This window comes from Tympanuchus pallidicinctus, unplaced genomic scaffold, assembly GCF_026119805.1.
Source record: "Tympanuchus pallidicinctus isolate F22 unplaced genomic scaffold, pur_lepc_1.0 scaffold16, whole genome shotgun sequence".
Classification (NCBI taxonomy): Eukaryota; Metazoa; Chordata; class Aves; order Galliformes; family Phasianidae; genus Tympanuchus; species Tympanuchus pallidicinctus.
The window spans coordinates 16,904,663-16,931,402 of NW_026294679.1; the positions used below are offsets into that span (position 1 = coordinate 16,904,663).

The following is a 26,740-nucleotide window of genomic DNA, read 5'->3' on the forward strand; positions in this document are numbered from 1 at the left end:
CAGACCATCCTGGATAACATGCTTGATCACATGAGGATAGAGCATGTGATCTGAAGCCAGCACAGCTTCACCAGAGGAAGGTCATGCCTGACCAATCTGGTGGCCTTCGATGATGGAGTGATGGCATTGGTCACCTTTCCCTTGTCCACCAATGTCATTTTCCTGGACTTGAGCAAGACCTTTGACATGGTCCCCCACCACATCCTTATCTATAAATTGGAGGGATCTGGATTTGATGGGTGGGCCACTCAATGGATAAGAAACTGGTTGAAAGGCCGCAAACAGAGGGTGGTCATCAATGGCTCTATGCCCAGGGGGAGGCGGGTAACGAGCAGCATCCCCCAGGGGTCTGTCTTGGGACCAGTGCTCTTTAACATCTTTGTCAATGACATCGATGACAGAATCAAGTGCACCCTCAACAAATTTGCTGACAACACCAAGCTGAGTGGTATGGTTGACACGGTTGAAGGAAGGGATGCCACTCAGAGGGACCTTGAGAAACTAAAAAGGTGAGCCCGGGTGAACCTGATGAGGTTCAACACAGCAAAGTGCAGAGTTTTGCACATGGGCCAGAGGAATCCCAAGCATCCATACAGAATCCCATACCATCCATACAGTCCTTGTGAGCAGCCTTCAGAGGAGGACCTGGGGGTCTTGATGGATGAAAAAACTTAACATGAGCCAGCAGTGTGCCCTTGTGGCTCAGAAGGCAAATGGTATCCTGGGCTCCATCAATGGAGGGGTGGCCAGCAGGGACAGGGAAGTAATTGTCCCCCTCTACTCTGTTTTTGCAAGGCCCCATCTGGAGTACTGCATCCAAGTGTGGAGCCCCCAATACAAGAAAGACAGGGAGCTGTTGGAGAAGGTCCAGAGGAGGGCCATGAAGATGATCAGGGGACTGGAGCACCTCTCCTATGAAGATAAGCTGAGGGTGCTGGGCATGTTCAGCCTGGAGAAAAGAAGGCTGTGGGGTGACCTCATTGCAGCCATTCAATACCCAAAGGGAGCCTACAAACAGAAGGGGAATCAAGTCTTTGAAAGGGTTGACAACTGCAGGATGAGGGGAAATGGTTTTAAGTTGAGGGAGGGGAGATTTAGGTTGGATGTCAGGGGAAGTTATTTACAGAGAGAATGGTGAGGTGCTGGTACAGGCTGCCCAGAGAGGCTGTTGATGCCCCATCCCTGGAGATGTTCAAGGCCAGGTTGGATGGGGCTCCGGGCAGCCTGGTCTAGTATTAAATGGAGAGGTTGAAATGGAGAGGTTGGTGGTCCTGCATGTGACAGGGGAGTTGGAGATTCATGATCATTGAAGTCCCTTCCAGCCCTGGCCATTCTGTGTTTCTAGGAAAGATACATAAACTTTAAAAAACAAAGACTACTGGTGGTGGCAGGCACAGACATTATGATATTTGGATTTGATTTTATAACTCAAATGAAAAGAAACTTCACTGGATTTTGAATAAACTAGTTTAAGTGTAAAGTGTGAGTCATCTCTTTTGTATACAGGCCCTATTTGGAGAGCTAAAAACCAAATACAGGACAGATAAAAAAGTTCACAGGAAAGTTCTTTTTAAGAGTACCCAGCAACCAAAAGCCTTAATTGCAACACCTATGCAATAAAACTTCTACTTACATTTTCATAAACACAACTGGCTTTTATACCTGAGATTTTTTTCAGAAAAACCTTCTCTCCCATCTCAGAACATTCATTCCTAGTGAAACAAGTTCCAGTGTGCTTCCAAATAAATACAGAAATCTCCCATTAGAACAAACTTACGTCATTGTTCTTCAAAAAAAAAAAAAAAAAAAAAAAAGAGGAACTTATTCCTACTGTGAGTATTGAAACCTCAGAATCTTTTTGGAACATTTAATTGGAACATAATTTCACACCACGTTATTGATGAAGGAAAAAACTCTGGGTACAGAAAGCCACGAGAGCATAAAGATACGCATCTTGGCTAAGTGAAAATACTGGATTACTCCAAAATAAAGCCAATAAAACCATATTGACATAGAAAAATATTGATAATTTTCATAAACTTAGTCAATACTGGCATTGCCTTGTTTCGAATAAAATGTGCTATTTATAAGGAAGTAAATGCCAGTAAAATGAGATTTTAGTGGAAATATTAATGATGGACAGAAAATAAGGCTGTTTCTGTACACATGAATTGATTTTCCTAACACGTATTACCTGCACCATGAATCAAGATATTGAAGGTGCAATTAGAATGCAGTTGGGCTCACAGCTCTACTTCAGATTAGAGTTAAAAGGTCAAAATGTCAACTAGGAATTCGCCCAGATTGTTAAGTAGTTCCCAGATTTTTGCTCCTAAGAACCTATAGTTTCAAAATTGGTAGCTGTTTTTAAATCAGTTACTCCATTTGATAATGATTATGTGATGTAGAAAGTGATTAAGAACTTTGAATCTTCAGTAATAAGGATTAATTTCATAAGGGTTTTCAATTTTATAATGTTTAAAAACAATATTCAGTAATTGAGTGTGCATTTGGAAAAAGAAAATACTTTTCAAACTCAGAGCACATTTCACTTGAAAAGCTATCAGCCCTTCGCAGAAAATTAGAATTAATTTTCTAACATAGATTGCAATTACCTGGCAAAGAAATCAAGGCATCAAAAGTAATGTTCTCAGAAACTCAGAGTTTTTATATCATGCTTTCAAAAGAAGTGAACATCCAGGAGTTTAGAAACCATTGAATGTAGTTTGGTTCTACTTCTGAAAAATCAGTTGTGTTTTACTCTTTAAAATATGTGTAATTAAAAAATCACTCAAAAATTAGTCATAGCTAAAATTCCTGATGCGCAGTTCCCAGCCACAAGCCAAACCCATCCTGTTAGAAAGGATTTCCTGATTATTCTCACTGACTGGTCTTAACAAAGTTTACTTTGCTAACAGTCTGTATAACTTCACCTTACAAGCTTACAGCATAACTGGTGTTCATGTCCTCCTCGCAGATAAACAGAAAAAAAAAACAGTACTATGAACTACATACTACTGCATACATAAACTAATTCTGCTTTTCCAGCAGGATAGATACAACTAGGTCCATCTTAACTGTACCACAGAAGTTCTCTCTGTCACAATTTCATCTTCCATATCAGTAGAACTCAAAAGAAGCCACAGAGCTTTCCTTCTTTGAATACTGGGTCTGCCACCTACTACAAAAAAAAAACAAAACCACCTGGTTTTATACATTTGAAGTTAGCCAACAGAATGTTTTTGTAATATTAAGAATTCCTTTGTTAATTCTGGTACTTAGTTACTGAAGCACGCAATAGTGCCATCATTAGTGAATAAGCAGCATGATAAGAAAAGAATCTTCTATGTGATCAAACTACATGAAGTTCAGTGGGAACTGGCACGTGAATCCCATGCAAAAATAAGACCAAAACCTCTAAACATCTACATCAATGACTGTCCTCTTAGGAATTTAAAGGCTCCTAAGCAATGTTTCATATCCATATAACATCTTGATGATTTTATCATATCTAGAAATTGCAGCAATATCTGTCCTTGACTTCTAGTTTTCTTTCAGACAGTCAGAAGTTTATCTGCAACACAGTCTGTTTCATTTTCAATTATTTCTTCTACGCCAACATACTCAATGTTGCTTTAGCCCATTACTGCTTGGGTCTGACTTTGGCAGGAAATAGATATTATATCAGAATCAAAGCTGATACTTCTATAAAGTTCCATTAACATCTCTCTAAAAGCAGGGCTTTCTCATTGCCATTCTGCTGAAAACAAAAGATTCACACTTGATCTGACCCTATTGTGATTATTTTTCAGGGCAGCTCCTTAGAAGGTCTATCATAGCACTAAAAACAAGCTTTGAGACATGAGCTACCCTATCTGTTCTTCACCACTGCTCCTTAAAAATACATGTTATTTGACTATTTGACTCAGCATTAAACTCAGTGCAAGAAGCCTCCTTGGATTTTTTAAAAGAAGATTTTCATTAAGAAAGCTCTATCCACAAAGAAATTAATTCATCTCTCATAACTTTCAAACTAGAAGAAAAAAAAGAAATAGCAACATATTTGTTACTGAGGAAAACTCCAGAGGAAATTCCTTCATTTTCTACCCAGTTTCTCCTCCTTCATTAAGTCACTTAATTCCTCTTGTTGGATCAGATCTTGCCTGACTTGCATTTTCCAAGAAGGACTTCATTCCTTAAGTGTTTGTGTAGTGGCATACATTAAAAGTAAAGGTATTTAAGTTTAGTATTTTGTGTCACTACCTGGTAGCATCATCCAGTTGCCCAAATAAGACACAAGGTTCCATTCATTCACTCAACATCCTTGAACAGAATTAATCACCAAGAAGTGTCGGTAAAACTTCCTCCATCCTTTTTTGTGGTTCATTTGATGAATAAGATTTCAAGATGTGTTAAATTCTATCAAGTCCACTGAGCATAACAGTAATCCCATTCTACCTGAGGCAATTCTATTCACAACAGCAATACTAAACAAGAACTATCAGTAAGAATTTCTTATTAGCTAAGAAAAAAAGAACAAGAAATAAAAAGTGAACACATTTAAACACAAGATTGAAATTGCCTGAATTTGTGCTCTAAACTTCCATATTTTTAAGAACACTGCCATCTACTGAGGGTCTCACAAGCTCAGCCACAGAACCAGCAGTTAGTTGCAAGCCCACCTAGCATAGCTCTGGATGAACAGTCTGGTTTTATTTCAGTTTCTCTGCATATACATTAACGATTCAGATATTTAAGAAAAGACAGAAGATTGTAATGTAGGCAAGTTACTTGCTCTGATTCCCTGTGTGTATGGGAAGCCTGACAAAGCAAAGGGAGTCTAAGTTACGCTGTAAGTTTATGGACTGGTAGATCAAAAGGGTCAGATTGTTCTGGCTGCTGGATATATTAGCAACTTTTCAACAATTGTCAGTGGGCTAGTTCAGTTTATTCTTTGCTACCATTCATCTGATTTTATAGAAGATATCAAAGGCCAGCTTACTCAGGATTACAAACAAAAGCCACATAGGAAAGATACCAAGGCACAGGTAAAATTGTTGATTGTTCTGAAAGAAATTTTGGCTACTGTTTTGCAGATGGGAAATGTAGTATACAAAAAATACAGTAAAACAAAGTCCCTGGGATTAAAAGGAATATAAACGATGAAGATATTGAATAATTACTAGTGTTTGCATTGCTAGTGTACTCAAATATCAATCTCTCAAACAGATGTAGCCAATGCAGTTTGCGCTTGGAGTTTGTGGTGTCTCAGGGTCAGGCAGTTTTAGCTACAACCATAATAAATAAGAGTGCTTTTTACAAAGGTGCTCCAGAACCCCTTCATCTCCACACTAAAAATGTCATGCTTGCACACTGCTTCAGCAGATTTTCTTAGAATGAAAAGAAAGGTGAAATGTGCGCAATGAGAGGGCTTGAAATGGAGACAATGATGGCTGTCTGTATTTAAGTAGTTTCTCTGCCTGGGTACATTGAGTGTGTATAGTGCACCCACAAGTGTCTGTGTTCTTTTATCATTGTGAGGAATCGCAACGTGGTTCCTGAACACAGACACTCCATTAAGTGAGGGCAGTGGCAGAAATGTTCACACATGCAATTTAGACAGCTAAACAGAGCCTTAAATATTTAACTAATTATAATTTATTTGAAAAGAAGAGTAGTAATTTTTGTCAGTGAGTGGCCAGCTCAACCAACTATCAGAACCACTATGCTTATTTTGTACTGGAACCTAGAGAACAGAGATAAGCTGTTTAAAACAGCTTCACCATTATACCAGAAACAAAATTAAAAGTAACATTCACCAGCCCCATTCCCATTTCTCTACTTGAGCATAGAAATGGAGTGGTTTTTATTTCCTACATTTTTTCCTCACTCACACCTTGAGGAAATAAATGACCTCACTTTGGAAAGTGGAATTATTCTCTCCCCACCTTGTTCCTTGGGTACAACTACACATTTTATAGTAAAAAGGGGACTAACATCTTACTTTTGCCTTTGCACTATCCTGGAACCCAGATCAACACACTGCATCAGGTAGGTGTGAGTTCTTAGTCAAACCAATACCCATGAAATTTTAATTGTTCTTATCTGGCCTAACAGTGGAATTCTATTCTACTACTGCCAGAACTCCACAGTAAATTCTACTTTCTTCTAATGTGGAAATATTAATTAAATCTCAAAAATGCAGCAAGAGAGGAGTAGCAGACAGCCTATATGGCTCATACTCACCTGAGAGTGTCCCTCTCTGTACAACTTAGGCAGCAGCCTCACCATAACACAGACGGCACCTGGATTTACAATGACACAGTCCCTCATTTCCCACCTGCAGGAAAAATCGTGTAAGACTTAACATTACCATTAACAGCATCAAAGAGAGTTTGTCCAATGTTCCAGCAGAGTACAGCTTAAAATTGCCTGGCAGTAACAAGGCTCAGGCTCAGCATTCTTAGCAGTAACTACTCCAGGCATCACAGGTTCAGCAGGATGAGAGAATTATTTCTGGGTGCACTTCTGAATTGGAGTTGTGATGCACTCTCTCAGAAACACCTGCTCCAAATAGATTGAGAGGAAAGCAACAAAAACAACTAACAGACAACAACAAAAACAACTAACAGACAAAATTAGGCAGAAAAAAAGTGTCACAATGTACTTTAGAAGCAGTATAAAGAGTTTAAGGAAAAGAACAGGTGTTAAAGTTTTGGACAGGAGATATAAAGGAGGATCAAATGCCATTATCAACACCTGTTATTCTAAATGTCTTAGAACAGCAAGTAACATGTAACACACTGCCACACAGTGTCAAACAACTCCTACTGCACCCTCAAGAAATAGTACTTCAAAAGCAATAGCTCATTTGCTGTATTTTCCGCCGCCTCTAGCAAAGTCATTTTCAGCTTAAGCCTGCTGCAGTCAAGCTCCCCAAAGCCTGCAATTTATCCAGCTCTAACACTAATGTAAATTGCCAGGCAGTGTGTACAGTTCTAACAAAAAGCAATTTTTCTGAAGACTTGATCATTGAAGAAATGCAGTTACCTCTGAATCCCATCATTCCTTTTAAACATGAATTTTTTTTCTGGTATGCCACATAGCAAATGTAAAATGTGACCTATCAAATCATAAACATCAGACAACAAGAAAGTAAGATCACCTTTTGAAAAAAAAAAAAATCAATAAAATCACTAAATAGTTAAGTCTTTGTCATGGTTTTCTTACTTTTGAACACTGTCTGGTAGGCTTAGCACTATTTTGAACACAGAACAAAAGAGGAAAATCTAGAGCCAGACCAGTACCAAACTCATTCTGTCAGCACTCACTCCCTCAAGAGTATTAGATCATTTAAACAGCCTTATCTCTGTCCTTCTCTGCAGTTTTCTGGGATGCCTTCATTTGCTGGCTTGTATCAGTAGAAAAGCTGTCTCCATTTACCAACTCCTCGCTCCTACAAATATCCCAGTCTCAGGGTTATCCAATCAGCCAACTAATCCAACCAACTACTCCCTTTACCCCTACACTACTGGTGTACTCCCATATTAAAGAGATGTAGCCAATGCAGTCTGTGCTTGTGAGTTTGTGGTGCCTCAGGGTCAGGTAGTTTTAGCTAATAGATAGATTCTACTACTACATAATAGATCACTACTGCTGCATGGATCCCAAATACACTCTGCACTAGTCATTACTTAGAAGACAAGACGGCATGGGGCTAAAATGAAAAGCTACAAAGTGCCATTAACACAGTTAATCCACCCAACAGCAGCTGGAGCAGCCATTCTGCTGGGGTGGGCATGAGAAGCACCTTCCCTCCTAAAGTATGGTCAGCCTTACTAACATAGCTTCCAGCAAGAAGTATCAAATCACCAGGATCAAAAGGAAAAACAGAAGATGGTTCAAACATTAACACAAGAGCAGGAACACAGAGAGCCATTTTCCAGATGGAAATTTAAGGGTGATTTCCCATTACCCAGCAGTTCGTTGCACAGTGTAAGGGGTTATGAATATTATCTGGTATAAATGCTAGTTTTCCCATGTATGAGACACAGGCTCTTAGAACTACCACATCACATCCTTATCCCCCTCTTCAAGGCATGTTAAACCCATGTCACAGGACAGGGCTTTGCAGACCACCAACACTGACTGCACTCAAGTTCCTCCTTTCAAATTTGCATAGTTCCCTGCTGAAGGTTTCAGGAGGAAGTGAGTGCGGAGTACAGCTGGGAGGAAGCTGCTTTAGGGGAACTACAGGCTTGCAGGAGTCTGAGAATGTGATCTCTTGGTTTTATTTTCAAAAAAGTTACTGCTGGAGAAGTATACATTCTGTACGTCATGAGAATTGAGAATACATTTGACCTTGTTTGTATATAGTGATGAGCAAGGAATAGTTTAAAACAAAGGTTGAAGGAATCACCCATTGCAAACACTGAACTTAACTTCTTTTAACCTGGAGTTCCAATCAGAAACATTTTTGAGAAAAGGACTGCAGACATAGGAAGGGGTTTAAGGTCTCAAAAAAAAAAAAAAAAAAATTCAGAAATGATTCATAGCTGAAAGCTGCACTGATTTCTGATATAGCCTTTCCTTACTGCCATACTCCATTAAATCAGTAATGCTCATGACCATTCTTTTTTCATTTTTCTGTCCTGTACAGGTAGGTGAATTGGCACATGCACATGGGGGCACACATGAATAGGGGAGCATTTAAAACAATTTAAAAGCTTCTGTTTTTATCAGACGACTGCAAACAAGCCAAAATCAATTGGAGAATGTTCAAACAGATTAAATGCTAGCTTCAAGTCTCAACAATCCTTTCCTCAGAATCCAGTCCTGCATATGCCAAATCCTTCAGCACTAACTGCATAACTCTCAGCCTTTTGCATCCCACTGCTCCACTAAACATTAATGCTTACCATTATTTAACCTTTCAAAAGTATATGATTTCTGACGTCCTGGGATTTGGGTCTGTATGACAAGATTGTTTGTTCTAGGGAAATCTTGCCGCACCTTGCCTTTCAACTACCATATAAATCGCAGATTCTAGTCTTATTATATTGCCTGTAGTAAATCAGAACTTACTTCTCTTCAAAGTTTCCCCATAACCTATAAGCAGAGGCACATAATTCACTGACTGGTCTTTCGGAAAAAGTAGGATCTTCCCCTTGAGCTTGAGTTCCTTCCTGATCATCTCTTGATGCCTCACCCATCTCTAACTTTATTTCCTTGAAGTAATTCTCCAGATGGAGGGTTCCTTTGACCATATGATCAAGAAAACTCAGAATCCATATGCAGTTCTTCAGCCATGCTGGGAAAGGTTCTGAAGAACAGAAAGCTGCATCCAAGAACTCTGCAAATGTCCTTGTCTTCTCAAGGCTCAGAGGGATGTGCCATTCTCTGTGTGTCCAGAAGCAGCCAAGTGACTCAAGATCCTCTGCCATCTTTTCAAAGAGGCCGTTCCTCTGAAAGAAGTTGCTGTTTACAGGGTCCAAGTGCAGAGCTGCTGTTATCCCCTGAAGTGTACAGAAAACAAGCTCCAGTACGCAATTCTGCTCAACTGTTGCCCACAGCCCACATGGAGGATCCTGCAAAGCACCTTCCATGTCTGAGAGAAGAGACAGGAGTCCATTGAATCCACTGCAAGTTCTGAACGCTGAATGACTTTTGGGACTGTTCAGTATTCTTAAGAGTGACTATAAACATTGGGGAGAAAGGAAACAAAAAAGAACAACTTAAAATAAAAGGGCAAATATGTAGAATATTTTTAAATAACAAGCTTTTTTGTGAAATAATTTCAATGAAACTTCACTATCAACAACAGAAATCATTGGTTACACCACTGTGTAGCATTTCTCCATTTACCTTTCCCAGTGTACCTATAAAGTCAAGTATCCAAGACCAGAACATAATCTCAAGAGAAAATCCGCATAGTGAACCAGTGAAGTAGGGAATAGTGCTCAAAGAAATAAAGAGAAGAAATCAAGTTGTATATCCTAGCTATATGCACTGTATATCCTATCTAATTTGGCTGGAGGTATTGTTTCAGACCTTTGCCTATTCTCTGACCAATCTTTTCAAACTCTCTCCAGAAATCTTGAGATTGGAAAAAAAAAAAAAAAAAAAAAAAAAACTGGAAGGGAAAAAAAAAAAAGAAAAAAGCCCTGAAAGTCAAATCCAAAGACAATTAAATCTAAAGGTTTTCTCTATTTTCACAGAGCTTAAATCAGGTTATATGTTAAGCGTACTTCACAATATTAAACAAGCATAAAAACCCAATGTATTCCACTTGCAAATTTGATGCCTCAGGTTTGCCATTGCAAAACAAATATATTAAAGTCATTAAGAGCTAAAGCAGCAGAAAAAAAAAAAAAGTTGCTGGAAAACAGTCTACTGTAATTCAATGTAATTTATCCCAGGTTTTTCAGATGTTCCACTATTTGTTTTGCAAAAATGATGCTCTTTAAGGCACCAGAGATGTTCCAAATGCCAGGCTATACCTTTTCACACAGGACAAGATCATTTTAAACAAAGTTTCCCTATAGATATTTAGTGAAAGATATTCACTTCACAATCTGTGAATAATCTAACAAATATATCTCCCTGTAACAGGACCTGTGACTTCAAGAAAACGTTTCTAGAATTAGAGGGGGAAGGAAAACACCATTAGTGCCATTCAGTTTTGTAGGATAATGTATCAAAGTAGGCAGAGAATTCTGAACAGGGAGTAAATTTAATAACTCAGAGTTGAAGTTATCAGGATGGCTTTAACACATTTCAGAGAAGGTCAACAGTAACCACATTTCCCCCAGCTCTAACTCAGTTAGAATTTAATCGGCTATGAGTTAGTATTCCTCTGTCTTGAATCTATAAAACTGATGTCTGCTGGAAACCCCCTAACTCAGTTAACGCTAACAGAATTTATTTCACATTCCATTATTTGTTATTCCTCATAATTGTCTACGTGCCACACTGGAATACGGCACTACTAATTACATCTGGGCTCAGGCTTTAACAGCTAAATATATATTAGCAAATCAATCTGAATTTGTGTATAATGCAATCACAGTCCCAATAGATGCAGATAATAAATTCATTTGCTTACGTTATGTTTTAATACAGTTATCATTTGTTAGAATTAGACACTGAAGCTGCATTTATTTTCATATTAGTTTGGACACTGTACTCAACTTCTGCATAAATATTAAGTTTACTTTTTCATATCAAAGCTATAAAAACAAAGATAAAACAATGTGGTATTTTTATCACAAATGCAGCTGCTATATTGAACTGAAAGGTGAATTCCATTTACACCTAATAAAGAAGGTAAACAATGATCTAGTTTCATGTTAACACACCACTCCTTTTCAGCTTGCTGCCCATGAACTAAACTAAATATTAAAGCATGTGGATTCTTTCCCCTGCTTCAATTGCTAATGAATTAAAGACTATACACACAAAAAAGGTCATGAATAGTTTTAATTTTACTCTCAAAACCTTCTCTCTTTCACTAACTTACCTCTGTTTTTTCCCCTGGCATTGGTGTACTTAAGAGATTACCAAAATAAGGACAGCAAATCTACAACCTTGGAAGTGTATGAGAATCAAGCTGTTAACCTCATGCCTGTCTACCCTGTCCCTCCATCTTATTCTTCTACCTCCTCTCACATCCCCTCTCCATATTTCCATTTCATTCACATTGAATTGTCTTTTCTCTCACATTACATAACTGCACCCACATCAGCCCTAATATTTGCCACCTCTTTTCTGCCCTGCATTACTACTTAAGTCTTCAAAATACTTCAGTCTGATACTGATTGAGAGTGCTGACCATACACACACGCCCTGATAAAAAACAGAGGAACAGATCTAGCAGAATCAAAAACTAGTTCATAGCTTTTTCCTCTTTTGCTCTTATCACCTTGGAAAAAGACAGCACTGGGGTAAGATTAAAAGCAATTTGCCACAAGCCAAGCAGTTCCCAAGAAAACAATAAGTAACTTGGAATCCATATGAATTACCTTCAGCAGATCTAGTTTCAGATGTAGTTCCCCTTGAGTAGAAGAACAGAGTGCTCCAATAACAATGCTCATATATTCCTCGTAGTTGATGACTGATAGCTGCTCCAAGATGCTCAGAGTAGCACCCCTGTAGCACTCCTCATCCAAAAATATCTTGATATATGGCACCATTCCATAGTCCTTTAAAACAACTGGGGACAAGTAAGGTATCATTTGTTATTTAAACTATCCTTTACTTGTAGTTCTCAAATGCATATTTTCAGTATATGGTGCCGCATTTCAACAAATAGAGAAGAGTCAAGAAAGAAAAGCGAGTTAAACTGAAGGACACAAACCAAAAAGCACAAGTAGGAATAAAGTGACAGGATGACAATGGTCTCTACTCATTAGAGTAGTAGTTTCCCCAATACAATAATGCATGAAATAATGCCTAATTAGTTTTCAGATCAAACCACAGTTTATGAAGGAGACTTGTTTGTTAAAATACACTCTCACCATGCAAGTTGAATGCACTGAGTGGATTCCGGCATTCAGAAGATCCTTTTCACTCCTGTCTTACTCTTTCCCAGACTCCCTAACAAACCTCTCCCAAGTGTGCCAAGACTGTGTTGTATCTAAAGGGAAGCCAAAAAAAATGAAGGGGACAGACTCTAGCAAGGTCTGTCATGATAGGACAAGGGGAAACGTGGTTTCTGACTAAAAGAGGAGCTATTTAGATTGGATTTAAAAAAGGTTTGTGGTTTTGTTTTTTGTTTTTTTCTATGAGAAAAGTAGTAAGGCACTGGCACAGGTTGTCCAGAGAAGTGGTAAATGTCTCCAAGGACAGGACATCCAAAATCATGCTGGATGGGGCTCCAAGCAGCCTGTTCAAGCTGTAGATGTGTAGATGTCCCTGTTCATTGCAGGTGCAGCAGACAAGATTATCTTTAAGGGTTCTTCCCAACTCAAACAATTCTATGATTGTGCATGAGTGTGATCCAATCCATGCCTGATCACATCAGGATTTCAAATACTAGATAACACAGAAAAAAATCTGAATAAACAATCATTACACAAAACACACATGCACCACAATTAAACACCTTAGAGGTATCTACACAGAAGGAAGCAGAGCAACTGTACAGTAAGGCTAACTGTGGAGAATGTGGTATCTTTACCACATTTCTGCCTAGAGCAACACCTCTCACTGAAGCACAAAAGCCAGAAATTTTGTTTGTGCTTCCTAAGAGGCATCATGACCACTTATCATGAAGTATCACTAAGGTCATGCAGTCATGCATCATTTCTTACCAGAGTTTCTCACACATCCCACAGTAAGGGCAGCCACCATCTTCAGCATTATAGCATTTAATTCCTTATCAGTGCCTTCTTCCAGACCAGGCAGAGAGGTTCCAGCTATCAGTGTATTGTTAACAACAGAAATTATTAAGATTTAGTTAGCTGTAGCTGGAGTATCTTAAACCAAAACAACAAAACCAATCCTCCAGCAAATTCTAGCTCTATACTAACTGTTATTTACAGGCTACTTGAACTCAGAGGCAAGCAACAAAACAGACATGGCAGAGTGTAATGATTAGGATGTAATCTGAGACTGGGAAACACAGGTCTAACTCTATGCTTTGCATCTCACATCTCTTGCAAGACTACAGAAAATACTGATAATAGCTATGCTTTTACTTCCCATGTATAAAGCTGATGCAGTTGTCTTTTTTTGGTGATACCTAGCAGGTATCACATGATCAAAAGAACACTTTGGCTTCTGAGCTGTAAATTAGTAAAATATTGTAGCAACAGGGAGTACTTAAGTACAGAAACTGAAAGTGGAAAACAAGAACCCCATCCATGTTCATGCATGTTCAAAGGCAAACAGTTCCAGGATCATATAATGTAGGTTAAGTTTTTGTTAAATCTAAAGACTTTGAAGTTTGCAGATTAAATTTCTGGAAACCAAGAGAGGGAAGCAGTGACCTCTTCACAGTGTTCTCATCTGCCCCTCTTTATTCACATATCCGGTGTCATAAATTACCTAATTACTCAGTCACTCATTCTGTACTGTTTACATCACCAAGCAATCTAAGGCAGTAAAATGTATCAACTGATAAGTGTAAGATAAATACCACAGTTCTCAGCAACTTATCTTGACATTCTTTAAGAACTCTCAAAACATTAGTTCTCTGGTATCAAAAATACAAATCCACTTCCTTGCATTTAACAGAACCCACACTGTAGAATTTCTGTTGCAATTCATATTCAATATATTGCTTAAAATAAATGCATAAAAATGATTCAGTTTTGCTTGCTCCATTAGAAGTTAAATCTAGCAGTTCGGGTTTTTTCTTAACTAAATAACAATCATACTGAAATTTAAATGAATTTCCCAATTCATACAGCACAATTTTACCACACTTTATATAAATCAGCAGTTAAATAAAAACCTTTCAGATATGTAAGCGTATACAATAAATCAGTTAAACTCAGTTACCACTCCTGGACTATTACCTTTCTGTGAAATAACTATATAGGACGTAACTATATCAGATGACAATGGGTGGCAGTAATTGTGATTAATGTACAGCCAAAATTCAAGAAGCTACCTTCCATAATCAGTCCTCCCAACTAAGTGTTGTTTTCAGAGGAACTACTTTGAAAAACTTCAAAGACCAGTTATAGAAGAACAGGATGAACAGTACCCTCCAGAGTAATTTATTGTACACTAGTAAAGAGCAGTGCATGAACTCCTTAGAAAAGTGCACAGAATGATATACAGTTAGGATTTCAGGGGCACCTTAGTAGGGCTTAGCATGACATAAACATCCCAATTTCAAACTTGGGCCAGTTGGCTTCCAGACAAATCTAGCTACTTGGTATATAAAATACATAAATTAATTGCATTAATATGCATTCATTCTTATTGGTATACCTGCCTCTGCAGTCATCATGAATAAGTTATACCTGACTTCCTTAGGATTTTGGCTTGCTTCCTTAGGAGTGCCAGCAGTAGGCCTAATAGCCCAGAGTCCCGGAAGATGTCGCTGAATAGCAGATCCTTCTTGGTAATGCTGAGAAGGCACCGGAGAGCTGTCAAAGTGCAGAAAGGCACTACATTTTCTTTTATCAAACACTGAACCTTCTTCAGAATTTCATGGGGAATGTAGGACAAGTCTAAAACTATTGACTCTACCAGTCTGAAGAACTGGACCTGGACTGGATGTGGTTTGAAATGGATTATGTCAATAAACTGGTTGATAGGCTGCAGTGTCCATTCCAGAAGAAAGAAGTTCACAGTGTCCCAGGCCCATATGGTACCAATTGCTCCCAAGACTGTTCCACACAGGTGCTGATCATTACTTTTCTGAAAAATTGACTGCAAAACCTGAAAAGCCTGGAGGTTTTTGACTGTCATTCCTGCAAGACAAACAGGTGAGATACCCTTTTTTTGTGTGCTTTCTGTTTTTAAACATCAACACTAAGCACTGCAATTACAGTGCTTAATCACATCCAAGACCAGAAACAACATTCACATACACATCCTCAGCATGAAATCAGACTTCACAGCTGATGATCAGTTCATTTTGGTTAAGTAACATTCAGATCAGTGGATGTTACAGAAGCCTATGTGCTTGATGTTATCTCATACTCCTTCCTCCATCTAAAGACATACTACAAAGTTTCATTTTACAACCCACCCACGTTGCCACACATATATACTGTACCAGAAGACCGCGTCCATTCACAATCAAACTGAGGTAATTGTGGATGTATAATATTGCCAGAAACTTTCAGTTCAGTTTTCCCACAGGTTGTAAGGCAAGTCAGCATGTCCAGAATCTCATTCAGATAGGGATCTCCTTCATTTTGCTGCAACCCCTCACATCTGGCAACAAAGGTTGAGACAGACACATGTAAGGACAGCCTTAGCAGTACAAAGTTTATTGGATAAATCACTAGGCACTGAACACACAAGAGCTACCATTTCTGTCTCTCCTCATTTATTTTGTCATCTTTTTGCTTTCGTTAGCCATCCTTGAAACAGCAATTTCACATCTTGGTGGAACATTCTGAATCAGAACAAAACTTAAAAGGAAAATGAAAAGTGGCAATGTAACAGTTCTCTGCAGATAAAGATGATACACTTTAGAAATGAGTATACTTCAATGTACTTTAAAAAAAGGTAATTCTCACCATAATAATGCCTGTTTTGGTGAATAAAAAACAATTTTTATGAGAAATCAAAAGTTACAGACACTTCCCAGGGCTTTTTCCACAGTCTAAGCCACGGTTACATTTGAAAAGTAAAGGCAGACACATGACTGGCAAGGGGAGGAATCCCCCCCTGTGATAACTAATAGAAAGAGCTCACTCTTTAGTAAGAGAAAAGCACTATTGCTTGAGCTTTGTGAATCAAATATAAAGCACAGCATGTCTCTCCTTTAAGTAGTGAAATAGGCTGAGCGGTGATCCTAGATGTTCCATAGTTTAGACTGAAGAGAATGCCTGTCTAAAGTCTGATACAACTGTTTTTCATGTCATCCTACTCAGTACTGCATATAGAGGTTAATTCTCAAGGAAAACTGCAGCGTCTGGGTATGATTTAGTGGCAGAGCAATAGACACTGGAAGTTAGGAAAATCTCTCAAGAAAATATTTCAAGCTAGGTAAGAAAAAAACATTGACAAAGGAAAAAAAAAAGTGTCCACTTTCAGTAGGGAATAGAGTGATAATCAGGATTTTCTTTGTTGAGTAAAAAATTTTAAAATCAAACAAGAAGAAAACTTGGCACAGTTCAGGAAAGTAGACATGAAATTGCAGCCGTGAGCATCTGTATACTCTTTTCATCTTCGCAGCCTACATCAGTTAAAAAAAGATAGGCCTTACTGACAAACATCAGATGCCTTCTCTTACATCATTAGAGCTTCATCAGAAATACCCATCTGTCTGGGAACTGCTGAATCACAGCTGAACCTCTGATCACCTGAGGCAAGCAATGACTCAGCCACAGGAGCACAGGTGAAGGTAATTCACCTGTGCTGCCAGAAGGGGTGGAGCCAGGCTCCACCTCTCCTAGACCCATTTAAGAGCTGACTACCAGTGGGGAAGGATCTCTTCTGGGGATCCGCTCTGCTGGAGTTTCATAAGCAAGCCCAGAATATGGGTAAGCATCTTGTCTTTTCTGCTTTGGTGTAATAACTGTGTAGCCAAGCTCTCTGGTACATCTCATAACTATATCATCTGTACATTAATTGATTGTACACCCATCTCTCAGCACCTATTTATAAGGGAAAGTTATTTATAAGGGAAATCCATAAATGCTACTGTAAAAAAAAAAAAAAAAAGAAAGAAAACCTGATCCAACTGAAGATGTCATTTATTGCCCTGCAAAAAATCATCAGAAATAACACCTTTAGACATCTTGGGATTAATCATCCAAACCACATATCCCTAGATCCAACTTATAAAATACTCCTATGTATGACACTAGTCAGGGACCTAAGTTCTTTTGAGTGTTTGAGTAGTAGTACAAGAACAGGCAAAGTTAGAAAAGAAACAACAATCAACAGGAACAAAGATCTGGAAGTGGTCTTTTCTTTTAGTAATAAACAAGAACAATGCTTTTAAGTGTTTCTGGGGAAGTGGTATAATGTATTACTTTGACACAAACTCTGAACTTGATTAGTCAATGCATATAAGAAGAGCAAAAGCTTCTACTTTTTACTACTGATGAGTAAAAGAAGCAGTGGGAATTTGTTCCAGTTCAAATTCATCTCAGTTCTGAAGAACGAAGATATGAATTCGGGTGGATTCTGTTTATCTTCTGCACAAAAGAATGATCTGCTTTCTTTCCCTTACTGATTGTATTCCTGAACTAAGAGTCCATCCTAACTGAAACAAGTGTCCTAGATCTCTTCCAATACTAATAATTGATGAAGAACCTTTGCCGTGTGTTCAGTAAGTCCCTACCCCACTTATGAACTAACTACTCTTGAAACCATAAGGAAAATTAACTGTATCAGAAATTATAAACTGCTTCCCCCCCTCCTAAAATAGCAATGAAAAATTCAACATCAGAGCCTTTGTTACTGTTTTTGCATCCACACAGAATTACACATGCAATTAACATTTAAGAACAGACCACCATGCACTCTGAAAATGAAGTTCTACCGCCTTCTAGAAACCCACAGAGCACCTCTATACTTACCTCAGTAAAACTTTTAGCAGGAGTTGGTAGCCATCATTACTTTCAAACTCTGTTAACAAAGCTGATGATATAGGATAGGAGTCTTTCACAAAACACAGGACAATACTAACAGCTTCACACACATCACAAGCAGGTAGCGTATCAGCCAGTTTAAAGAGATTCTGAACAGCTATTTTAATGCAGTCCACAGCTGTGGGGCAGAAAAAAAAGCAGCTATTTAAGAACTGATAGTCAAATAAGTCCAAGGCTACTGATAAAAATGGAACAAACAAGCTTGCTTCTCAATAATATAAACACTTAGACCTTTCCAAAAAGAAAAAACAGAACACCAAACTTACTTGCAGGCTAAATGCACACGTACGTCTGTTTTTAAAGCATGCATACATTTCTTTGCTTAACCCAGAGAAGCTCACTCTCAAGAACATAAACACCTAGCCCATCCATCCAAGTTCATAGTCTGTGAATTCAGCTGCCTTAGTAGAAGATAAGTGGGAAGCAGACATTTGTCATGTGCTAAGTCAGTCACATCCTGTGCAGAATTCACAGATGAATTTTCTGCTTAATGAGGCATATGTATTGAGGCATATGCATTTTGCTCTGAACAACGAAGACTAGTCTTTCTTGTCTATTTGATGGACAGTCCTTCCAGAATAGCTTCTAAATTACTAAACCATTCAGTACTTAAAACTATTATTCCTCAATCTCTTGATTTAGAATGTTGACAAGCCTCATATATTGAGTCACATTACCTAAAAATAAATAAATACAAACCATAATACATCTTGTGCTAGTCTACATTAGCATGATCAAGTGACATGGACCCTTGCCAGCAGTTTTCTTGAGTACATAGGAAAAATCTTCAGTTTCCAGGTGTCTATAGGCACTAAATGTTCTTGCCCAGAAAATCAGGAACCTGTCCTTTCAGTTGATTGAGTACCAGATTACATAGAAAAAGAAAATCCACCCTGGAGATTAGTTTCTTGAGAATTCTTACTCAGGGCAACCTCAAGGAAAGGAGAAGCTAAGTTATGAAACCACACCTTGTAAGTACAGGATGCTGTTTTTGGTCTGAGCCTTTGAAATTGTTCGCAGCACACGGCCTGTGGGTACTTTCCATAGATGGCTACACTGGTCCCAGAAGGAAGCAGCTGCTATAATTAATGACTGAAGCTTATCAGCTGCTAGAAGTTCCTCTACACCTCGCTCCTCCCTGTACATGTTAAGCATTATCTGCAAAGAAAAAAACAGCTGGAATAAACATCTTTATAAATGCTTGGGAAATAAAGGCCAGCACTAACCTACAGTGATACACATGAAAACTGAAAAACAGCAGAAAATTCTGGGACACATTACACATAGCTTACAAGGACACCACAGTACCATAGTATCAAAGTCCTCCCAAACATCTGAACATGGGTAATGTAAATTAAGAACTGGGTATTGCAAACCAGGTCTCAGAAACAAGAATTTAAACCATTGGTTCTCCAAAACTACTGATGGATGGAGCAAGTTAAGCAAGGGATGGATGGGGAAATATGAATATTAAAAAACGAAACATCATAGTTCTTATACAGGTACCAGAAGATAAAATGACAACTTCCAGTAGGATATTCTAGAGTCTTTCCCAGTTGTAATTACTTTTTTTTTTATTAAACACAAAAAGAGATTACTGCATAATCTCAGATTATTTAATAATTTTCAGATTTATCTTATTCCTTTGGTCATTTGAATCACTATGAGCTCCAATCCCAAGTCTGGGTAAACATACAAGTACCTGGGGGAAGAAGCTCCCAGAGGGCTATCTCACCTCAACAAGCATCTCCTGAGTTTCATCTTCATTTGTCTCTCCATCAGTGTTTTGTTCCAGAGGAAAAGTAAAGAAAATGTACAGGCACTGCAACAGAGCAGCTGGAAGTCCTGATCCAATGATGTTCCACATTGTTCTCTAAGTGAGGAAAAGAAAAGTCAGCTGTGCTTTCCTTGTTTCTACACACTAACAGTAGCCACAAAAGCTGAATCAGCTACTTGAGAATTTCATTCTTATGAGTGCACATTGCAATCATACCACAGCTCTACAAACATGCCTAGAAGCAGCAAACACACTGATCATACATTGTCATAGCTGTTCCTAGGGCTTTCCACCCCAGCAGAATTACACAGCTTTGACAGATCCCATACCCTGCGTAAGGATATCTGCAGTTGATAAAGCATGCAACCTGCAAACTAAAGCTAAAATAGTATTATGACAGAGCCACCTTTATCATTAGTTCAAAGGAGATGCCCTGCAGCTATACAAGACTGGAAGGACAGCAGTATGAATTCTCCAATCCATCCTTGTCTCAGCATAGCAATAATTTAGCTATAATTTTTATTTCTGTAACTTACCAAATAACTGTACAAACAGTTATTATCCCTTTTATAAATGTAAGACACTGTTTCTCTGCAGTATTCCTCAGCACTTAGTTTCTTTCTATTTCCACTAATCACTCTGTACAACTTAGATAAGTGGCATTCCAGAGTGCCAGTTTGGCATGCAATAATCAAAATAAAATCAGCAGCAAACTAAAGAAAAGAGCAGGGTATGTGATATGAAGTTTTGTGAGAGTTTGTACTACAAAAACACTATTTTATATCTGAAAAACACAAATCTCATTAGAAACTTCACTCTGTGTCCAACTATAAAGTTTCTTTTGTGACACAGACTAGGTCTACTAGAATCATTATCTGAACAAGACAAACTACACAGCCGGATATCAGGGGCAAACATCCCTCACACCCCAGTATCAGGCTGTAATGCTGATAGCAGTCTGCATTGAGAGCAACTATACAGGCTCTACACACGCAGTGGTGCTTCAAAATGACAATCCAACCACTGTGTTATGAGATAAACTGTTCCTTACTAGTTACTTGCTAGATAAGTTGGAGCAAAAGAAAAGTTAAGAATCAGAAGACGACTAGAAAAAATAGATTCCTTTCTTGTTTTGCTCATCAGGCATCTGAAAGCACAGAGCACTTCCTTCTTTTAGAAAAGCCTCCACTATAAACCATGTCATGTCCTCTGACTGTGTACCTGAGGCATGCTGATGCACAAAGCTTTAGGAACACCACAAATTATAAGATCTATAAGCTCCACTGGTGGGGCAGCTACCCTCTCAGAACAAAAACAAAAAAAATCCCCCGTAGTTATCTTCTCTTACCAAGTCAGTCCGTGAGAGCAGATACACTGATTTCAGGAGCAAATGGCCATCTTCTACTTCCCCTTTCTGTTGTAGCAAATGCTCCAAAGCCAGCCGAGCTTCCTCTGTTAGTACAAAAACAAACTTCAATTCCTTAATGAAAGGTTAAAATATTGCTCTGATCTTAACAGATCTGACAAATTTTATAAAATTATATTAGCAAGAGCCTAATGAGGTGAATGAAAATACATTAAAGGGTTTCGATCCAACATTGGGCTCAGGCCAGTTTATGTAAAATGCTTTTCATAAACTGATGAGCTTCACTGGGAATATCATCTCAGGTCACGAAGTTTGCCAGCTGACTGGTGCAAAGAATGCATAACAGCCACCAGGAAAGTCATACAGGGCTAGCAGTATTTTTCACATTAAAGAAAGCTCTTTGGAATATGAAGCGTAGCCTACTCTTTCACTGCATAGCAAGTTCTGAAATAAGGTTAGCATGGCATACAAGGCCAGATCTTCAGTGCAGTTGTACAAAACCAATGCTAGCTGACACCTTCTAGAAGATCTGGCTTCCTATACCTAGCATTTTCTATATATTTTTTTTTTTCTTTCCCTCATATTAAGCATACCACTGCAGCACAAAAGATGGGCAGATGATAGCAAACTCCCAGTGGATGAGCCACAGGATCATTACCTGCAGATTTGCCATTAAGAGTCCTCTTAATCTCCTTTGCCAGAAGCTTGGAAACCTCACTGGCTAGCAGCTGAACACTAGGGAATACAATTACTCCAGCAGACTGTTCCCAAGCCTGAAATCCAAGTTTGAAAAACTGTTAAAATGTTTCTGATAAAGCATGCCTTTGATGGATTGATAAGTACCAATAAATACACAAAATTAACATTCCCCCATAAGTTTCCAGTTTTGTTTGTCAAATATTTCCATTTGGAAGAAGCACTACCACCACAAATACAGCAATATACCTGGAATTACCATTGTGGATGCCCCATCCCTGGAAGTATTCAGGGCCAGATTGGATGGGGCCCTAGGCAACCTGGTCTAGTATTAAATGAGGACATTGGCAGCCCTGCCTGTGGCAGGGGTGTTGGAGATTTATGATCTTTGAGGTCCCTTCTAACCCAGGCCATTCTGTGACTCCATGATTCTGTGTGAATCATGTAATGTACCTGCCAGACAGTATTTACTTTATTTTCTTCAGTGGATACAATCTTAAGTGTGTAAACGTCTGTCACAGCCCCTGTGCCAGTAATTATTTCTATCAAAAAGCATGCTTGTGCTTTCCCAAGTTATTTGCTCCTCCTTGTTCTGCTGAGGGCAGACTGCAGAGAAGCAGTTTCATACCTACACAAAGCAAACTGTAATCAGAGAACAACTCAGGCAATAAGGTGAGTACTTTCGTTTCACTTCATTAGACTTTCACATAATTGTCTTCTCTGAAAGTGCCTCTTTTTGGAAGGCTACGTGAGAGTGAAATGCAGGTGCACAGTGTCCCCAGTAATTCATTCTAAACAAACCAACAACATTATTCAATCAAAGGTTCAAAACAATGCTACTTACAGATCAGGCCACTAGCATTTTTGTTCAATTCAATGGGTGATCACCCTGCGAGTGGGACACTAACCCTAAAATATGGTCTCCTCTAAAAACGGATTAGTTTTTAACATATGAAGATCTGTATCTGGAAGAAAAATCAACCTCACTCTGTTCCTAAAGGTCTGCCTCCAGGGGAAAAAAAAAAAAAAATAAAAAAATCAAGTAATGTGATGTCAACCTAATCTGTTCTCTCTTCCTCTCAAGCCTGGCTGTTTCTAGATGTTTAAGATTCTGCCACAAACTCCTAGTCTGCTCTTACCATCTGTTCTTCCTACTCACAGGCTGGGGGAACAGGCAGCAAAGTACAAATTCCCAACTGTTTTATCGAGCATTACATTAGAATTGCCTATGCTGAACAACAAACTGTTTCAATGTAAGAAGCGTGACATTTCCCTCTGAAGTTTGAGCAGAGCTAAAGGGAGAAATGCTAAGCTGAAAGCCATCCATGTAATAGAAGATTCTAATGCTTTCTGAGGCACCAATAGGGAAGATACAAAGATAACATGAAAATGTCTCCCAGCCTACTGCTAGATAGCTGACATTTTTCTCTTCTCTTTCTGCTTGAAGGAGTGTCGGTGAGTAATGAGCCTCCACATCTCAGCTGGCTCCTGGTTAGTGCCTTCTCTACATCCAGTAAGATCCAAACCTCTCAGACAGTGATACATCAGCACCCCTATGGTTCAATGAGGAAAGGACAGATGAAAATCCTTAAGGGAGAAGGAGGACTTGCATAGCGCCCAACTAAGAAGAAACAGAGTAATGAACATAACAAACAGCTTTATAACAGATCCAACTTAAAGACATGCTTCCCAGGCCAAATGAGGGACTTAGCACAAAGTAGGAAGCTATTAGAAGAAGGAAGTAAAGGTCATATGGGAAAGGACACGATGACACATACATCTGGTCCTAAATGCCTACAAAGCATCTCAAAGATCTTCTGTTAAATTTGAGAAAAAGGAATTCTTCACCTTCCCTTCTTAGAACACAAAAGTGTTAAGCTAACAAGAAATACTCATTTTGAATATATTTTGTAAACATAATATCCTTTAGAAATTTAAAATAATTACTTTGCTTCAGCAAATCAATTCCTAGAAATTGCAACACACTGCTTAGGAAAGAGGGAGCGGGCAGAAACTATATTCCACATGCAAGCAATCTTAACTGGAATCAATTTATATCTTAAAAGCAGTAAGGTTGTATGTTTTCCATGCAGTTTCAAGAGGAGGAAGGAAAGGAACCCTGAAAACTGTCCTAGAAAAAAATAGAAAAACTACATCCTAATTAAAACGGAAAGAGTTGCCCCTCATTGTCTCAGAGAAATAATAGTGCAATCTGTTGTAGGCTATTTAAAAAGTAGATCCATGAAATAAAGCAGGGTCTCACTACAGAAAACTGAAACATTATCAGTCCTGACTCTATTCTGAAGAGCCCTATTTGAAGACAGAGGGGAACACTGACCCTTTTCAAGGCCATAATTACAGGAGCTCAAAAAGTTGCAGCGAGATCTCAAGAGAGCCAAGTCTGTCCATGTACTTGTAGTGCCATATGCAAGGAGAGAGAGAGAGAGACTGAAATTCATTTCCAGTGGCAGGAGAACATGCACACACACACACAGGAACAGTTCTACTGCCCAGATACAGCTCTTGGTTCAGAAGGGACACAATTCTGTGCAAACAGATTCATAAAATGAAGTTGTGAAAAGTGGAAGTTTCACTCAGTCATTATACAAAACACATGTAGAACGATTCAGATTAAATGAAAAATCACTTCTGAGACTCCAGGCAACGTACTCGTTACCTCTACAGACCCTTCAACTCCTTTTGTCTGCACTGCCTTGGATCACACTGAGCTTGCATTCAAATGCAGTAGTTGTCAGATACTACCAGCAACTCAATCCACACTGAGCTTGTTTGCATCACAATGATCAGTACTGTTAATTGTCATCAGCACCTATAGCATTTTCAAAGCCCTCTATTGCACAAAGATTTATAAGCTTCACAGGTTCATTCTTCACACAGAAGAGTGAAATACTTCTGTCTATTAGAAATTATTTCTCCTTTGCCACAATGGACAGCAAAGATTTCATAGCACTGAGCATAGTGATTTCCCTGCACACACACATTTAAATACTTAAATTACTTTAATTCTTCATAGTAGCATCACTTTTTGTGTCTCACAGTGCTCACACATAGACAGTTACCAAGTCTAACAACATTTTTTCCTCTAAAAAGTAATGAGCAAATGAGAACTGGCTCATACACAGGGAATGGATAGATCTGAGTTTGGTCACCTAGATAGATCTGAGTTTGGTCACCTAAGAACACTGAAAACACATGAGTACAAACAAAATATGCCATCATTAAAATAGTTTCATGAAAAACAAGCTTTTGTTTTCTTTTTGAAAGGTTTACATAATGAGTTCAAAATCTCCTGTACACCTTCCCCTACTAAATATCACAGGTAATTCAGGAGGAAAAACTGTACTACATGGCTACAATACATTTAAACATAGGACAGGTTTTCTGCCTCTCTCAAGATTATGCTGTGCTATCCTGTCTCTGTACAGCTCACTCAGGCAACTCACTGCATTTTTCCACACACTACCAAAAAAATAAATCAATCAATAAGGTTCCAATGATCAAAATGCTTGCTAGTTTCAACTTTCAAAATCGCCATGTTAGAAAATGTTGACTGATGAGAAGGTCTAGGGAACATGGCAGAGTAGCTTATTTATTGAAGTGTTCTACTTCAAAGCTCTTTTCTCACCCACAGAATGACCTTCTGCTTTTCATGCTGCAGTTTCCCTATCTGTAACAACACCTTTCTCTAGCACTAGAATTAGACATTAGTGCTGCCCTGTTAACCCCAAAATCCCACCTTTCACACTGCAACCCTGCACTTCCCCAAGCTAGCTGCATACCACAGTCACATTTTCCCCAGACAGAAATTATGTCCAGCCTCCACTAAGTAAGAGAATAGTGGAGGCATACATGAAGTAACCACTTCACAGTGTACTCACCTTGAAAGATGCCTCTACCATCAGTGTATTCCAGCAAGTTAACCATTCACATAAGCAAAGCCATGCTCCACTATATTTTTTCATGCTAACACAGGTTAGTTAGGTGAGAGGTAAACATGACGCTGTATCCTCAGGCTCTCAATGAAATAAAAGAGCCCACTTCCTAGCCAGAGTTCATACACTACTCAACTCTGTTGGCAGGTAAGAGGGCCACAAAATACACAGAAGCAGAATATCAGTGTACATCCTTGGCATCAGCACCAAAGTCAAAGAGAACAAACCTTTAAGAAGAGGGGAAGAAAGTCCAGAAGCCTTCTCTGTTGTTCCTCTGGGATAAGAAATGGAGCTACCTGCTCATATTCTACAAATTGTCTGCATAATGTCTCCCAGTGGAGAGTATGACTCTGGGATTGGTTGTCCTTTCTGTGTGCAGGCTGTTCAGGCACTTCTGATTTATTGACATCATCAGGGCTTTGCTCTTGCTGTGCTACTTCACAAGGTGAATCTTCCAGCTGCCACATGAGCTCAGCTGCTTTGTCCATACTGAAATTGGAAATGAAGTTGAAGATATCATATTTACAGTTGACATCATCCCATACAATCCCACTGTCTTGAAAAACTAGACTTTGATAGTTAGTGATTGGAGTTAGTATGTTCATAGGCATGGAATGCTTGCAGCCACTGATTCTTTTCTACTTTTAATGGCTAAGCACCC

At 38.7% G+C, this 26,740-nt stretch overlaps 1 protein-coding gene across 12 annotated transcripts in view; it reads right to left on the minus strand.

Moving 5' to 3' along the window:
* WDFY4 (WDFY family member 4) overlaps positions 1 to 26,740 on the minus strand; it is a 133,850-nt gene that overhangs the window by 92,313 nt on the left and 14,797 nt on the right. For 10 of the 12 annotated variants that reach the window (XM_052677693.1, XM_052677694.1, XM_052677696.1 and 7 more), the window contains exons 3-14: positions 26,307 to 26,568; positions 22,089 to 22,203; positions 21,413 to 21,516; positions 20,023 to 20,160; positions 19,256 to 19,445; positions 18,216 to 18,405; positions 15,734 to 15,894; positions 14,973 to 15,425; positions 13,311 to 13,415; positions 12,021 to 12,211; positions 9,085 to 9,695; positions 6,247 to 6,340 (exon numbers count right to left, since the gene is read on the minus strand). In XM_052677693.1, coding sequence (XP_052533653.1) covers positions 6,247 to 6,340; positions 9,085 to 9,695; positions 12,021 to 12,211; positions 13,311 to 13,415; positions 14,973 to 15,425; positions 15,734 to 15,894; positions 18,216 to 18,405; positions 19,256 to 19,445; positions 20,023 to 20,160; positions 21,413 to 21,516; positions 22,089 to 22,203; positions 26,307 to 26,567 — 2,613 coding nt within the window. In that variant the 5' untranslated portion in view covers position 26,568. Of the gene's footprint in view, positions 1 to 1,400; positions 3,182 to 6,246; positions 6,341 to 9,084; positions 9,696 to 12,020; positions 12,212 to 13,310; positions 13,416 to 14,972; positions 15,426 to 15,733; positions 15,895 to 18,215; positions 18,406 to 19,255; positions 19,446 to 20,022; positions 20,161 to 21,412; positions 21,517 to 22,088; positions 22,204 to 26,306; positions 26,569 to 26,740 lie in introns of those variants that run through there. The other 2 variants (XM_052677702.1, XM_052677703.1) reach the window with 2 other exon arrangements.